Source organism: Hemitrygon akajei, chromosome 27 (assembly GCF_048418815.1).
Source record: "Hemitrygon akajei chromosome 27, sHemAka1.3, whole genome shotgun sequence".
Lineage (NCBI taxonomy): Eukaryota > Metazoa > Chordata > Chondrichthyes > Myliobatiformes > Dasyatidae > Hemitrygon > Hemitrygon akajei.
In genome coordinates this window covers 53,965,834-53,981,160 of record NC_133150.1, presented here as the reverse complement: position 1 = coordinate 53,981,160, position 15,327 = coordinate 53,965,834, and the positions used below count along the sequence as shown (strand labels likewise).

Below are 15,327 nucleotides of genomic sequence, written 5' to 3'. Positions count from 1 at the left end.
TTCCGGGAATGAAAGGGTTACCATATGGGATCTGATCGATAGCTTTGGGCCTGTACTCACTGGAATTCCATCCTATTGTTTCCATTCTTCTTCCTCCCTTCCTTCTTGAAGAGCGCAGTGACATTTGCAATTTTCCTGTTGTCTGGAATCAATAGATTCTTGAAAGAACATTACCAATGCCTCTACAATCTCTTCAGCCACCTCATTTAGAACCTTGGGGTGTACACCATCTGGTCCAGATGATTTATGTAGCTTTAGACCTTACAGTTTCCCAAGCACCTTCTCCTTGGTAATGGTATCTTTGCTCACTTCTACCTCAACACTCTCAAACCTCCGGCATAGTGCTAGTGTCTTCCACAGTGAAGATGGATGCAAAATACTTACTTAGTTCATTGGTCCTTCCTTTGTTCCCTATTACTACAGCTCCAGCTCTGTCTCATGCATCATTAACCTCCTCATTTACCCTTCCTTATGTTGAATATCGACAATTTTCCTCTCACCACGGCACTGCATTCCATAAGGCCATAAGATATAGGAGCAGAATTAGGCGATTTGGCCCATCAAACCTATTCTGCCCACTGGTCCATTTCCCTCTCAGCCCTAATCTCTTGCCTTCTCGCCGTATCCCTTCATGCCTTGACTAATCAAGAATCTGTCAAACTTTGCGTTAAATATACCCACCACTCTCTGGCCAAGGAAATTCCTCCTCATCTTCATTTAAATGGGCATCCTATTCTGAGGCCATGCCTTCCAGTCCTAGACTTCCCCACCATAGGAAATATCCTCTCTGTATCTACTGTATCAAGGCCTTTCAACATTTGATAGGGTTTTAGTGAGTGTAGTTGCTATTACCAAGGAGAAGGGGCTTAGTAATAACAATAGAGATGATGGAAAAGTGAAGCAGAATGGATAGGCCAAGTGGTCCAATTCTGCTCCGATGTTTTATGGATATGGGTGCAGATGCATTTGGAAAGTTGAGCCAGCGTCTATGGGAGAGTGGATGGGACCTGGCTTCATGGACAAGCAAAGATGAGCAGCAGGGAGGTGCATCTGAGCCCAAACATCACTGAACCAGCATCTTATTGCATTCCTTCTTTCTCCTGAGGCAGATAGTGGGAGTACAGAGGTATGTTAGAAAGAAAGGATTAACAAGAGCAAGAGTGGGTCTTCTACAGCCAGAGGTAGGGGATATTATAATAATAAACTGGTTGTGAAGTTAAACAAATACTTCTTGTCTCTTCTGCAAAGACAGACACAAATCTAGCAGAAATCCTGGAGAACCAAATATCTTGGGAAGGTAAAGATGAAATATGAAAGTAAGCTAGCCAATTATATTCAAGAGTTATCAAAAGTTTCTTCAGATACACAAAATGTAAAAGGAGTCAAGAGTGGATATCAGAACACTGGAAAACAATGCTGGGGAAGTGGTAATGGAAGACAAACTGAATTAAGTATTTTGCATCAGCCTTCACTGTGGAAGACACTAGCAGTATGATGGAAGTTCCAGGTTGTGGGGCCATGAAGTGTGTTGTTTCCATTACTATGGAGAAGGTTCTTGGGAATCTGAAAGGACTCATGGTGGATAAGTCACTTGAACCAGATGGTGTACACCCCAGGATTTTGAAAGAGTTGGCTGAAGAGATTGATCATTAGTAATGATCTTTTAAGAATCACTAAATTTTGGAATGGTTCTGGAAGACTGGAAAATAGCAAATATTACTCCACTCTTCAAGGGCGAGAGGCAGAAGAAAGGAAATTACAATATAGGCCAGTTAGTTCGATCTCAGGAGTTGGGAAGGTGTTGGAGTTGATTGTTAAGGATGTGGTTTTGGGGTATTTGGGGACACATGATAAAATAGACTGTAATCAAGATGGTTTCCTCAAGGGAAAATATTGCCTGAAAAATCTGTTAGAATTCTTTAAAGAAACAACAAGCAGGGTAAACAAAGGAGAATCGGCTGTTGTTGTATGCTTGGATTTTCAGAAGGCCTATGATAAGGTGCCATACATGAGGCTGCTCTACAAACTACGAACCCATGGTATAATAGGAAAGATTCTAGCATGGATAAAGTAATGGCTGATTAGTAGGAGGCTGAGAGGGGGAAATAAAGGGAGCCTTTTCTGGTAGGCTGCCAGTGACTATAGGCGTTCTACAAGGGTCTGTATTGGGACTGATTTTTTTTTTACGTTATATGTCAGTGATTTGGATTATGGAATTGCTGGCTTTGTTGCGAAATTTGCAGATGGTAGAAAGATGGATGGAGTGGCAGGTAGTTTTGAGAATGGAGAGGCTACTGAAGGACTTGGATTAGGAGAATGGCAAAAGAATTGACTGATGGAATACAGTATTAGGAAGTGAATGGTTATTCATTTTATTAGAAGAAATGAAAAGGTTGACTATTTTCTAAATGGAGAGAAAATTCAAAAATCTGAGTCACAAAGGGACTTAGGAGTCCTTGTGCAGGTTGAGTCGGTGGTGAGGAATGCAAATGCCATGTTAGCATTCATTTCAAGAGGACTAGAATATAGAAGCAAGGATGTAATATTGAGACTTTATAAAGCACTGGTGAGGCCTCACTTGAAGTATTGTAAGCAGTTTTGGGTCCCTTATCTTGGAAAGGATGTGCTGAAACTGGAGAGGGTTCAAAGGAGGTTCATGAAAATGATTGAATGGCTTGTCACGTGAAGAGAATTTGATGGCTCTGGGCCTGTATTCACTAGAATTCATAAGAATGAGGGCTTCATTACAACCTGTCAAATGGTGAAAGGTGTTCATAAAATGGATGTGGAGAGGATGTTTCCTATGGTGGGAGAGACTAAAACCGGAGGACACAGCCTCAGAATAAAGGAGTGGCATTTTAGAACAGAGGAGAGGAGGAATTTCTTTAGCCAGAGAGTGGTGAATCTGTGAAGTTAGTTGCCACAGGTAGTTGTGGAGGCAATGTATGTTTAAGGCTGAGTTTAATGGATTGTTGATTGGTTAGGGTGTGAAGGGATACGGGAGGGAAGACTGAAGATTGTGGCTGAGAAGAAAAGTGGATCAGCCATGATGAAATGGTGGAATAGACTCAATGGGCCTAATGGCTTAATTCTGCATCTGCATTTTATGGTCTTATGATGGCACTTGGCTCAGTTTCTGCATTTCCTTTGGCTCTGGATTCTCAGTAGAGTCACCTATGCCAAACAGGGCAAAGGGTAGAGGCCAGACTGAGAGTGGTCCACCAGTCCTTCAGGTTCAGTAGTTCAGCTCAGGGTTAACAACCCTGACAGGTCAGAAAAAATAGTTATGCGAACGGCAATGAAATGGAGACCCTGCATTGCTGCTGAAGCATAATAGGCAGTAAATGGCCCTGGGTTTGGCCATTCTCGGCTGGCAGAGGCTCCATCGACCTGCCGGTTTGATTTGGAGCTGTGCATTGGCTGGAAACTTCAAGAGACCCTACACCCTTCACTGCAGACGAGGCGTCAGTGAGGCTGCGGAATGTCACCTTTGCGATGAAAGCAGCGACAGGGGTATTGTCAACACAGAAATGTAAGTGAACTGCGCGAGGCGAGGTAGCAATGGCACAGTTCAGTGCTGCTGCCTCCCAGCCCCAGAGACTCGGGTTTAATCCTGACCTCAGGGGCTGTCTGTTTTGAGTTTGCACCTTCTCCTTGAGAGCCTGCAGGTTTTTCCTGGGTGCTCAGGTTTCCTCCCACATCCGCGTGCGCTTTTCTTAAACGAGAAAATCTGCAGATGTTGGAAATCCGTGCAACGCGCACAAAATGCTGGAGCAACTCAGCTGGCCGTGCAGCCTCTATGGAAATCTGTTCAATCGACGTTTTGGGCCGAGATGCTGCCTGACCTGCTGAGTTCCTGCGGCATTTTGCGTGTGTTGTTAACTCTTTTCTGATCCTCCTGCGTCCGGCTCGGTTCCCCCTCCCCCTTTTTTGCGAGGATCCGGCGCAGGCGCCTAAAGATCAACCGGCGGGAAGGAGGAGCAGCAGGGAACGAACGCCAGTCGCGCGTGCGTATGGCTGGGTCCTCCAGCGCGGTCGGAGGACCAGTCTGTTGGCACCCGGCGTTTCGCGGCTCAGCTGCTCTGCGCCGGTCCTCCACGTGTGGACATGCGCAGTTGGCGTGGAGGTGGGGCGCTTGGAGGTAAGGAAGTTCGGGTGATTGTTGAAGTAGTTTTGTCCCGTTTGCCATCCCCTACCTGTAGTCAGCACTGCGGGAGAAAGGTGCGGGGGTCCACTGGCATGGCGGAAGGATGAGAGTATTTCCTGGAGTTGGGTACTGTATGTACAGGACAGATAGCCGCGGTCTTCTCCTCGGGGTACGTGTTTGACACAAATGCAGGAGGGTGCAGGTTTTAGGTCAGAAGGGTCAATATCTAAGTTTTTCTTCACCACATACCACTTAGTGATATCCAGAACTCTCTACTGGAATCAGATTTATTGTCACTGACTTACACGGAATGTTTTTTTTGTTTGGCGGCGGCAAAAGTGAAAGTCAAAAATTAAAGGAAAAATTTATTATCTCTGTGCATACAACCCTGAGATTCATCTTCCTGCCGCCATACACAGCAGATCTATACAAATCCCAGTGTCAGACACCAGCTCAGCGTAACCCCCTCCAGTCCAACCCTCTGTCTCTGGCAATGAACTTGCCTTCTGTAATCTTGCTAACCTACACAGGGTCCTCAATGAGGGAGTTTCTGGTCTGCTCCTAGACCCCGCTGTTCCTCAGCTCACCTTCCTCAGAAATAAGTGATCTCCCTGTTCCTGCTCCCAACACCTACCAGATCCCAATTCCCAGAGGTAAACTATTTCTCCAGTCAGACAGCATTGTGTCCAGAAGGATAGAGAAGGGTGACCCAGTGGATGTGGTGTATCTGAACCTTGAGTCAACCTTTGATAAGGTGCCACACAAGTGATGAACAAACTGTGGGTGTAGACTGGGAATTGGGTAACAGATAGGAGACAGCAGAAGTACAGATGTCTGTGCTGGGAGGTATTACCGGTGGATTCAGCAGGGATTGAGACTCTGCTTGTTCACTGCATCGAAGATTGGATGAGGTGATCATGTCGAACGTGGAGTCTGTGGAGCTGAAGGCAATGGGGGTGTGTGGAGGATGAAGAGAAGCTTCAAGGTGTAATCAGGGTACGTGGGTGGGCAGGGACAGATGTAAACTTATCCACTGCAGAGTAAGAAAGTGGAAAACTAAGGTGTTCACTAGGGAAGACACAAACAATCTCCCAGATGTAATAGTGGCCAAAGGATCTAGGGTAAAGGATGAACTGAAGGAAATTTATATTAGGCAAGAAACGGTGTTGGATAGACTGTTGAGTCTGAAGGCTGATAAGTCCCCGGGACCTGATGGTCTGCATCCCAGGGTACTTAAAGAGGTGGCTCTAGAAATTGTGGACACATTGGTAATCATTTTCCAATGTTCTATAGATTCAGGAACAGTTCCTGCTGATTGGAGGGTGGCTAATGTTGTTCCACTTTTCAAGAAAGGAGGGAGAGAGAAAACAGGGAATTATAGACCGGTTAGCCTGACGTCAGTGGTGGGAAAGATGCTGGAGTCAATTATAAAAGAGGAAATTACGACACATTTGGATAGCAGTAGAAGGATCAGTCCGTGTCAGCATGGATTTATGAAGGGAAAATCATGCTTGGCTAATCTTCTGGAGTTTTTTGAGGATGTAACTATGAAAATGGACAAGGGAGAGCCAGTGGATGTAGTGTACCTGGACTTCCAGAAAGCTTTTGATAAAGTCCCACATAGGAGATTAGTGGGCAAAATTAGGGCACATGGTATTGGGGGCAGAGTACTGACATGGATTGAAAATTGGCTGGCTGACAGGAAACAAAGAGTAGCGATTAATGGGTCCCTTTCGGAATGGCAGGCTGTGACCAGTGGGGTACCGCAAAGTTCAGTGCTGGGACTGCAGCTGTTTACAATATACATTAATGATTTAGATGAAGGGATTAGAAGTAACATTAACAAATTTGCTGATGACACAAAGCTGGGTGGCAGTGTGAAATGTCAGGAAGATGTTATGAGAATGCAGGGTGACTTGGACAGGTTGGGTGAGTGGGTAAATGTATGGCAAATAAAAAACTTTTTCACCCAGAGAGTGGTGGATATGTGGAATGCTCTGCCCCAGAAGGCAGTGGAGGCCAAGTCTGGATGCATTCAAGAGAGAGTTAGGTAGAGTTTTTATAGATAGCAGAGTCAAGGGATGTAGGGAGAGGGCAGGAATGGGGTACTGATTGTGTATGATCAGCCATGATCACAGTGAATGGCGGTGCTGGCTAGAAGGGCTGAATGGCCTACTCCTGCACCTACTGTCTATTGTGTTTTAGATAGTGAAGGATGGGATGATGTTGGTAATGGGGTGGGGGGGGGGGTGCTGGGACACCAGTTGCTGGACATTACCCTACAGGAGCAGCAACTTAGGAGGAAAATGGTCCGATGACCTTCATCATGAGAGGATTCCGATCCAAAGCAGAGATACATTGTTCAATTATCCTGGGCCCTGGGGAGACCACACCTGGAATATTGTGGACAGGTCTGGGCCCCCACCTAAGGGAGAATCTACATCCCGGGATGAGAGTGTGGGGTTTGTCCCATGAGAGATGAAGCGGACTGGGACTGTCCTCTCTGGAGTTTAGAAGAACAAGAGCTGATCGCTGAAATGTCCAGACACCTTACAGGGCTTGGCAGGGTGGGTATGGGGAGGGTGTTTCCCATGGCTGGGTTGTCTAGAACCAGGGGTCATCGTCTCAGAATAATGATTTGGCCATTCAGGGTAGATGGGCAGAAGTCCTTGGAATTATCTCTCCATGAGAGAGTTCAGAACAGAGATAACTGTGTTGGATATTGATGTGAGCTGGGGGAGTGCAGGAAGAGGGGCTGAGGATGTACTATGTCAGATCGATTGCGGGAATGTGGTGAGTGAACATGTGGCCAATCAATTGCGCGGGGAACCAGTTGGGCCTACGTGCAGGAGATGTTCTCTTGGGCACGGGCGTTCGAGTGTATATGTTTTTCGTGTTGGGGGCCAATTCACATCTCCAACAAGTTCCATCACTGACACAATTCAGAAAAAAAAAAGATTGAATCGTACTACTCTGTTGTTCTGCTCCACCCAAACGTATCAGTGAACGGGGCAGTAGGAACAAGGAGAAAGTGTTACACACCTTTTTTGAGGTGAGAGCTCATATTGAGCTGTCCAGCAGACTAAAGCATTGTAGCTGGAACTTTAAATGCCACAGGTTGGATTTGAATCCAATCCACAGTGCCCCATCTTTCCTGACAGACTGCAGCAGGGGTTTACTTAAATGTTTCCAAACATTGAAGTACAATTAGGAGAGCAGGCAGGAAGCCAGTCGAGCATCTGCTTTGCCCTGGGTGGCAATGAACTTCAGGAGAGGCAAGTGGAGAGTGTTCCACCACACTCCTCACCTGTAGATGGGGAAAGGCCTTGGGGTGTCGGGGTGGGTCACACTGTTTTGGATGAGGACAGTTTTTCTGCCTGTGGGTGAGGACTGTGCCAGAGGCTCGAGGATTGGATGTCACCAGAGCACTGCCTTGGGAGAAATGATTCTTCATCTATGAAGTGACCTCCCTACCATCACTTCCCCCCCCCTCCAATTAATCCCTGACCTGCCTATTTAATTGCTAATAAGATGCTCCCTACCTTTTCTAAAATCCTAAAATTTATAATCTTTGCACCAGGACACCCTCACCTCCCATTCCTAGATAGAATATCTACCTCTCTTAAAAGTTGGGAGATTGCTATTCTATTCCCCCTAAAAACTGTTATTCACTAAAATATCAACTATGTCTGCCAGCATTGGAGAGGGTCCAGAGGAGGTTCACAAGAATGATTCCAGAATGAAAGGGTTAAAATTTGAGGAGCATTTGATGTCTCTGGCCTTCTATCCTCACTGGAGCTGAATTGAATTGAACTGACTTTGTTTCTTACATCCTTCATATACATGCGGAGTAAAAATCTTTACATTACGTCTCCATCTAAATGTGCAATGTACAATCTATAGTAATTTATAATAAATAGTATGTACAACAGGATAGTCAATATAACATAGAATTACAATTGTATCGGCAAGAATTATTCAGTCTGATGGCCTGGTGGAAGAAGCTGTCCTGGAGCCTGTTGGTCCTGGCTTTTATGCTGCGGTACCGTTTCCCGGATGGTAGCAGCTGGAACAGTTTGTGGTTGGGGTGACTCGGGACCCCAATGATCCTTTGGGCCCTTTTTACACACCTGTCGCTGTAAACGTCCTGAATAGTGGGAAGTTCACATTACAAATGCGCTGGGCTGTCTGCACCACTCTCTGCAGAGTCTTGCGATTGAGGGAAGTACAGTTCCCATACCAGGCAGTGATGTTCTCAGTTGCGTCCCTATAGAAAGTTGTTAGCATTTGGGGGCCCATACCAAACTTCGTCAACTGGCTTTTTTCACCACACAGTGTACAGACTACGTGAGATGTTTGGTGATGTGGATGAATAACGGAGAATCTCATTGAAACGTATTGAATATTGAAAGGCCTAGATTAAGTGGATGAGAAGATTTTTATTTTAGTGCAGAGTCTAGCACCAAAGGGCCCGGTCTCAGAATAGAAGGGTGTCCCTTTTAGAACGGAGATGAGGAGGAATTTCTTTAGCCGGAGAGTGATGACTCGGAAATTTATTGCCATAAATGACTGCGAAGGTTAATAAGTTCTTGATTAATAACGTCATCAAAATTTACAGGAAGAAGGCAGGAGAATGGGGTTACGAGGGAAAATAAATCAGCTGTGATAAGATGGCAGAGCAGACACGACAGGCTGAATTCTGCTCCTATGTTTTATGGACTACTAGGGAACTAAAACTTCTCTCATTAACTTCATCATCACTGGAATGTGAGCTGACCTCAATGGCCAGCATACAGGGCTATGAGAGTGGGTAAGACGACAGGAGGAACGTGCAGCTCCATGAACAGGAAAGGAAGCAGGACAACGGCAGGGTGGAGTGTGCATACACAAAAGCACCCCTCCCCCACTCCGGAACAGGAATTGGTTTATAATTGTCATGTGCTGAGATGCAGTGAATAACTTTCTCTTGCCTCATGTTCATACTGATCAAATTAAAGATTTGAAGTACGTATATTTTGATAGTAAATGTATAGAATACAACTCTGGGATACTTGCTCCCCAGACAACTATGAAAGAACGGAACACCATGGAACCCGTTCAAACGAAATGTCAAACACCCAAAGCGTGAAAAAAGAACAGATTGCGCAAATGGAAAAAAGCTAACAGACAACAGATATTGAATTGAATTGACTTTATTTCTTACATCCTTCACGTACATGAGGAGTAAAAATCTTTGTTACGTCTCCATCTAAATGTGCAATGTACAATCATAATTATAATAAATAGGACAGTCAATGTAATATAAAGTACACTCAAATCAGCATGAGTTCATTAGTCTGATGGCCTGATGGAAGAAGCTATCCCAGAGTCTGTTGGTCCTGGCTTTTATGCTGTGGTACTGCTTCCCGGATGGTAGCAATTGGAATAGATTGTGGTTGGGATGGCTTAGGTCCCCAATGATCCTACGGGCCCTTTTTACACATCTCCTTGTAAATATCCTGAATAGTGGGAAGTTCACATCTACAGATGCGCTGGGCTGTCCGCACCACTCTCTGCAGAGTCCTGTAATTGAGGGAGGTACAGTTCCCATACCAGGCAGTGATGCAGCCATTCAGGATGATCTCAGTTGTGCCCCTGTAGAAAGTTCGTAGTATTTAGGGGCCTATACCAAACTCCCTCAACCATCTGAGGTGAAAGAGGTGCTGTTGTGCCTTTTTCACCACACAGCTGGTGTGTACAGACCATGTGAGGTCCTTGGTGCTGTGGATGCTGAAGAACTTGAAGCTGTTTACCCTCTCAATCCCAGATCCATTGATATCTAAAGGGGTTAGCCTGTCTCCATTCCTCCTGTAGTCCACAACCAGTCCTTTGTTTTTGCGACATTGAGGGAGAGGTTGTTTTCTTGACACCACTGGGTCAGAGAGATGACTTCTTCCCTGTAGGCCACCTCATTATGGTTTGAGATAAGGCCAAACAATGTAGTGTCCTCAGCATATTTAATTATCAGATTGGAGCTGTGGATGGTGACATAGTCATAGGTATCCAGAGAGTAAAGGTGGGGACAGTACACAGCCCTGAGGGCTCCTGTATTGAGAGTCAGAGGGTTGGAGGTGAGGGAGCCCATTCTTACAACCTGCTGGCGATCTGACAGGAAGTCCAGGATCCAGCTGCACAAGGCAGGGTCAGGTCAAGGTCTCTGAGCTTCTTGTTGAGCTGGATGGAACTATGGTGTGAATGCTGAAAGCATTCAAGAACAGCATTCTCACATAAGCGTCCTTCGAATATTGAAGATCAAACCCGGAGTCCAGTTGCATTCAGTTCAGCGTCACGCCACTGGCCCACTGCAGGCCACAGGTCATTCTTCACCCCAGTCCACATCAAATCACTCAAAAACAGTGAAAGGAAGAGTAACCAGGATCCAGAAATACATGTAACATGAACAAAATGAGCCCACAGCCTCGCTGATGAATCTGTGCAGTGTTATGTTGCAATCATTGCCCAGTGCACTGAGGTAGTACAAGGTAAAACAGTAAGCAAATGCAGAATGAAGTGTAACAGTCACAGAGAGTGCAGTGCGGGTAAGCAAGGTGCAAGATCATAACAAGGTAGAATGAGAGGTCAAGAGTCCATCTTGTACTAGGGAACCATGCAACAGCTGGGTAGAATCTGTCCCTTAGCCTAATGGTACATGTTTTCAGGCTGTCCTGCCTGATGGGAGAGGGGAGAAGAATGTCCGGAGGGGGTAGAGTCTTTAATTATGAGGGTGCCTTTACTGGGGCAGCAGTAAAGTGTGGCCAGATTTATGGAGTGGAGGCTGGTTTCTGTGATGTGCTGGGCTGTGTCCACAGCTTTCTGCGGTTTCGTGTGGTCACGGGTAGAGTGTTTGCCGTATCGCGTGGTGATGCATCTGGGTCGGTTGTTTTCCATGGTGCACGGATAAAAGTTGATCGGGGTCAATGGTCACAAGCCAAATTCATTTAGCCTCCTGAGGGAGTAGAGTGATTAGTGAGTGTTCTAAATACTATCTGTGTAGTTGCCCCCCTCGTTGGCACTGGAGGTGAAAGTGTTTCTGTATATCTCCAGTGGTGTTGCCCACAGTCCCATTGCAGGCTGGGTGGGTAGGTTTAATTCTGGGGGGGGGGGGGGTGGTATCAGGAAAGAGCATGCCCTTGTAGGCTGTCCTGTCATGTGGGTGTGTCACCCCAACCAGTGTCTCAGCACAGGGAGGCCAGAGCTAACCCCGCTCATCCTGCGCTGCCTGGGAGGCTGCACTGAGTGTTGAGGGGAGATAAGGAGGGCCGACCAGCTCTGAGGCTGAGATCTCCTCATGGCCTGTGCAGCTTCATCTGGAGAACAGCCCTGGGCGCTACGGTCGCTGTTGGACTGAGGCTGGTGCAACTGGAGGGTTCTTCAAGTTCTCTGTGGGCTTTCGTCGATCAGAGACTCAATAGCAGCCTGAGCAAAGAGGATTCACACCACTGGGAGAGGGAGAGGGTCCGGCCAGCTGGGCAGGGAGGTGGCGAATGCAGTTTAAGGTAGAGACAGGTGAGGTGTGGGAGGTAAAACAGGATCAGGAATGCTCAATAATTGAAGGGACGAGGGTTGGGGGGGATCTGTCTACAGATCCCTAAAGGAGCAGGACTGCTTGATCTGGACTTAGAAGGACAGACTGTTCACTTTCCTACAGCCAAGATCAAGTTAGATCAGTGAGGGGGCACTGGAACCGTGTCCAACACCAGTTAGACCACCGACTGACACCGGGGACTGTTGTGGAGAGAAGGAGTCACACTGGAGAGGGTGAGGGTGGTGGTTTATGAGGTTCTTGCCAGATCCCATGGGAGAGGCTGGGCTTGGCTCCCCAGGAACAGAGGAGGCGGAGGGTGTAAAGTGGTGAGGGGCCAGGGCAGAGTAAATAGGAAGGAGCAATTTCTGTGAGACCAAGAGCAGAGGTTTACAGGAACTGGGACACAGATTAGAGGGGAGAGGAGGGAAGATGTTTCCCCAGTGGGTGGGAGTCTGACAGTTACATAGCAGAGTGTGGTGAAGAGCACTGAGACAGAATGGCAGAGCACACCAGGCTGACTGGTGGATCAATATTATTCCATTAACAATGAGACGAACAGAAATTCTTTCACACAGACCTGGTATGTGACAGCAGGCTATTCAGCCCCTCGTGTGGTGTACAGGCAGTGACAGCTCACATCCAGACACTGCTGAAACATTTGAGATAAAGGAAATTGCTGCGTCATACTGATAAACGGACACAGTATCTGGAGCACCAACTCAGCCACAAGCTCTGGGACTGCAGCAAGGAAGGCAAGTTCACTCCAGTCTGTGTGTGTGTATCTGTCACTGTGCCTGTCATGTGTATGTGTGTATATATATATATATACACACACACACACACACACATATATATATATATCTCCCTCTCCCTCTGTATGTCTCACTCTCACTCTGTCTCTTTCGCAATCTCCTCCTCTCTGGCTTCCTGCCCCTGTCTCTCTCACTCCCACCACTGTCTGTCTCTCTCTCTCTGCACATCTCCCTCACTCCCTGCCCCTGCTGCTCTCTCTCTGCCCTATCGCACTCTCTCAGTCCACTCCCTACCCGTTTTCGCTCTCTCACTCCCTGCCCGTCTCTCTAGCTCCCTGCCTGTCTCACTCTCACTCTGTCTGTCTCGCTCTTTCACCGTCTCCCCCCTCTCTCGCCCCGTCTCCCCCTCTCTCACCCTGTCTTCCCCCTCCCTCTCACCGTCTCCCCCTCCATCTCTATCTGCCCGTCTCTCTTTTATCCTGTCTATCTCTCTGTCTCTCTGACACACTCACCCACACACCTCCATCTCTCGCTCGCCCTTCCTCCCTCCCCCAGCCTCCCTGTTCCCCCTCTACCCCCCTCATCCTCAGTCCCTCTTCCTCCACCCATGATCTGCCCCACCCTCACCCTCCCCATCTCTCTCCCCTCTCCTTCCCTCCTCACTCTCCACCTCTCTCTCATCCCTCCCCCCTACACTCCCTGTTTCCTCACACTCCCTGCTCCCTCACACTCCCCTCCCCCTCACTCTCCCCCACCTTCACTCTCCCACTCACCCCTCTCTCTCCCTTCACCCCCCTCCCCCCGTCGATCCACTCTCCCCTCACCCCCTCTCCCTTCCTCACTCTCTCTCCCCTCACTCTCCCCCTCCCGTCCCCCTCACTCTCCCCCTCCCGTCCCCCTCACTCTCCCCCTCCCGTCCCCCTCACTCTCCCCCTCCCCCCTCTCTGGTTGTCACTCTCCATGTTGTGATTACAGCCTGATGCCGCGGACGGTGGTTGTCGTTGGGGCTGGTATCAGTGGCCTCGCCGCTGCTCTTCACCTTACCAGAGCTGCTGCTGCTCCCAAGGTAACAGGACCACCCTTCTGTTAATGGCACTCTCTAATTGCCCCCCCACCATGGCGCTTCCCCTCTCCCGCCGTAGCGTCCCCACATTTTCCCCCCCCCCACCATGGCGCTTCCCCCTCCTGCCGTAGCGCCCCCCGCATTTCCCCTCCCACCATGGCGCTTCCCCTCTCCCGCCGTAGCGTCCCCACATTTCCCCTCCCACCATGGCGCTTCCCCTGTCCCGCCGTAGCGTCCCCACATTTCCCCTCCCACCATGGCGCTTCCCCTCTCCCGCCGTAGCGCCCCTGCATTTCCCCTCCCACCATGGCACTTCCCCCTCCTGCCGTAGCGCCCCCACATTTCCCCTCCCACCATGGCACTTCCCCTCTCCCGCCGTAGCGCCCCCGCATTTCCCCTCCCACCATGGCACTTCCCCCTCCTGCCGTAGCGCCCCCACATTTCCCCTCCCACCATGGCGCTTCCCCTCTCCCGCCGTAGTGCCCCCACATTCCCCCCCCCACCATGGCGCTTCCCCTGTCCCGCTGTAGCGTCCCCGCATTTCCCCTCCCACCATGGCACTTCCCCCTCCTGCCGTAGCGCCCCCACATTTCCCCTCCCACCATGGCACTTCCCCTCTCCCGCCGTAGCGTCCCCACATTTCCCCTCCCACCATGGCGCTTCCCCTGTCCTGCCGTAGCGCCCCCGCATTTCCCCTCCCACCATGGCACTTCCCCTCTCCCGCCGTAGCGTCCCCGCATTTCCCCTCCCACCATGGCACTTCCCCTCTCCCGCCGTAGCGCCCCCACATTTCCCCTCCCACCATGGCGCTTCCCCCTCCTGCCGTAGCGCCCCCACATTTCCCCTCCCACCATGGCGCTTCCCCTCTCCAACTGTAGCGTCCCCACATTTCCCCTCCCACCATGGCGCTTCCCCTCTCCCGCCGTAGTGCCCCCACATTCCCCCCCCACCATGGCGCTTCCCCTGTCCCGCCGTAGCGTCCCCACATTTCCCCTCCCACCATGGCGCTTCCCCCTCCCGCCGTAGCGTCCCCACATTTCCCCTCCCACCATGGCACTTCCCCTCTCCCGCCGTAGCGCCCCCACATTTCCCCCCCCACCATGGCGCTTCCCCTCTCCTGCCGTAGCGTCCCCACATTTCCCCCCCCACCATGGCGCTTCCCCTGTCCCGCTGTAGTGCCCCCACATTTCCCCTCCCACCATGGTGCTTCCCCTGTCCCGCCGTAGCGTCCCCACATTTCCCCTCCCACCATGGCGCTTCCCCTCTCCTGCCGTAGCGTCCCCACATTTCCCCTCCCACCATGGCGCTTCCCCTCTCCTGCCGTAGCGTCCCCACATTTCCCCTCCCACCATGGCGCTTCCCCTGTCCTGCCGTAGCGCCCCCACATTTCCCCTCCCACCATGGCGCTTCCCCTGTCCCGCTGTAGCGCCCCCACATTTCCCCCCCCACCATGGCGCTTCCCCTCTCCCGCCGTAGCGTCCCCACATTTCCCCTCCCACCATGGCACTTCCCCCTCCTGCCGTAGCGCCCCCACATTTCACCTCCCACCATGGCGCTTCCGCTGATCCCACGGCACACTGCTCCCCGGGAAGTATTGGCTAGATGGGCCAATCAAACACACAGGAGACACACGGACCCAGAGACAAAATGTGGAATTTATTTATTAATTCAGTGAAATAGTCGGCCCTCCTGGCCCTTTGAGCCATGCTGCCCCCGGCAACCCCGGTTTAACCCTAACCTAACCATGGGACACTTTAGAAGCATAAACAAACTACAGCACAATACAGGCCCTTCAGCCCAC

The 15,327-nt window shown here is 49.7% G+C and overlaps 1 protein-coding gene across 6 annotated transcripts in view; it reads left to right on the top strand.

Annotated features, from left to right (window-relative positions):
- Window positions 1-3,403: 3,403 nt before the first annotated feature.
- Window positions 3,404-15,327, top strand: part of ppox (protoporphyrinogen oxidase) — a 53,919-nt gene continuing 41,995 nt past the window's right edge. For 3 of the 6 annotated variants that reach the window (XM_073030973.1, XM_073030974.1, XM_073030970.1), the window contains exons 1-3: window positions 4,034-4,141; window positions 12,287-12,463; window positions 13,439-13,529. In XM_073030973.1, the coding sequence (XP_072887074.1) occupies window positions 13,443-13,529 (87 nt within the window). In that variant the 5' untranslated portion in view covers window positions 4,034-4,141; window positions 12,287-12,463; window positions 13,439-13,442. Of the gene's footprint in view, window positions 3,533-4,033; window positions 4,142-4,251; window positions 4,274-12,286; window positions 12,464-13,438; window positions 13,530-15,327 lie in introns of those variants that run through there. The other 3 variants (XM_073030971.1, XM_073030972.1, XM_073030975.1) reach the window with 3 other exon arrangements.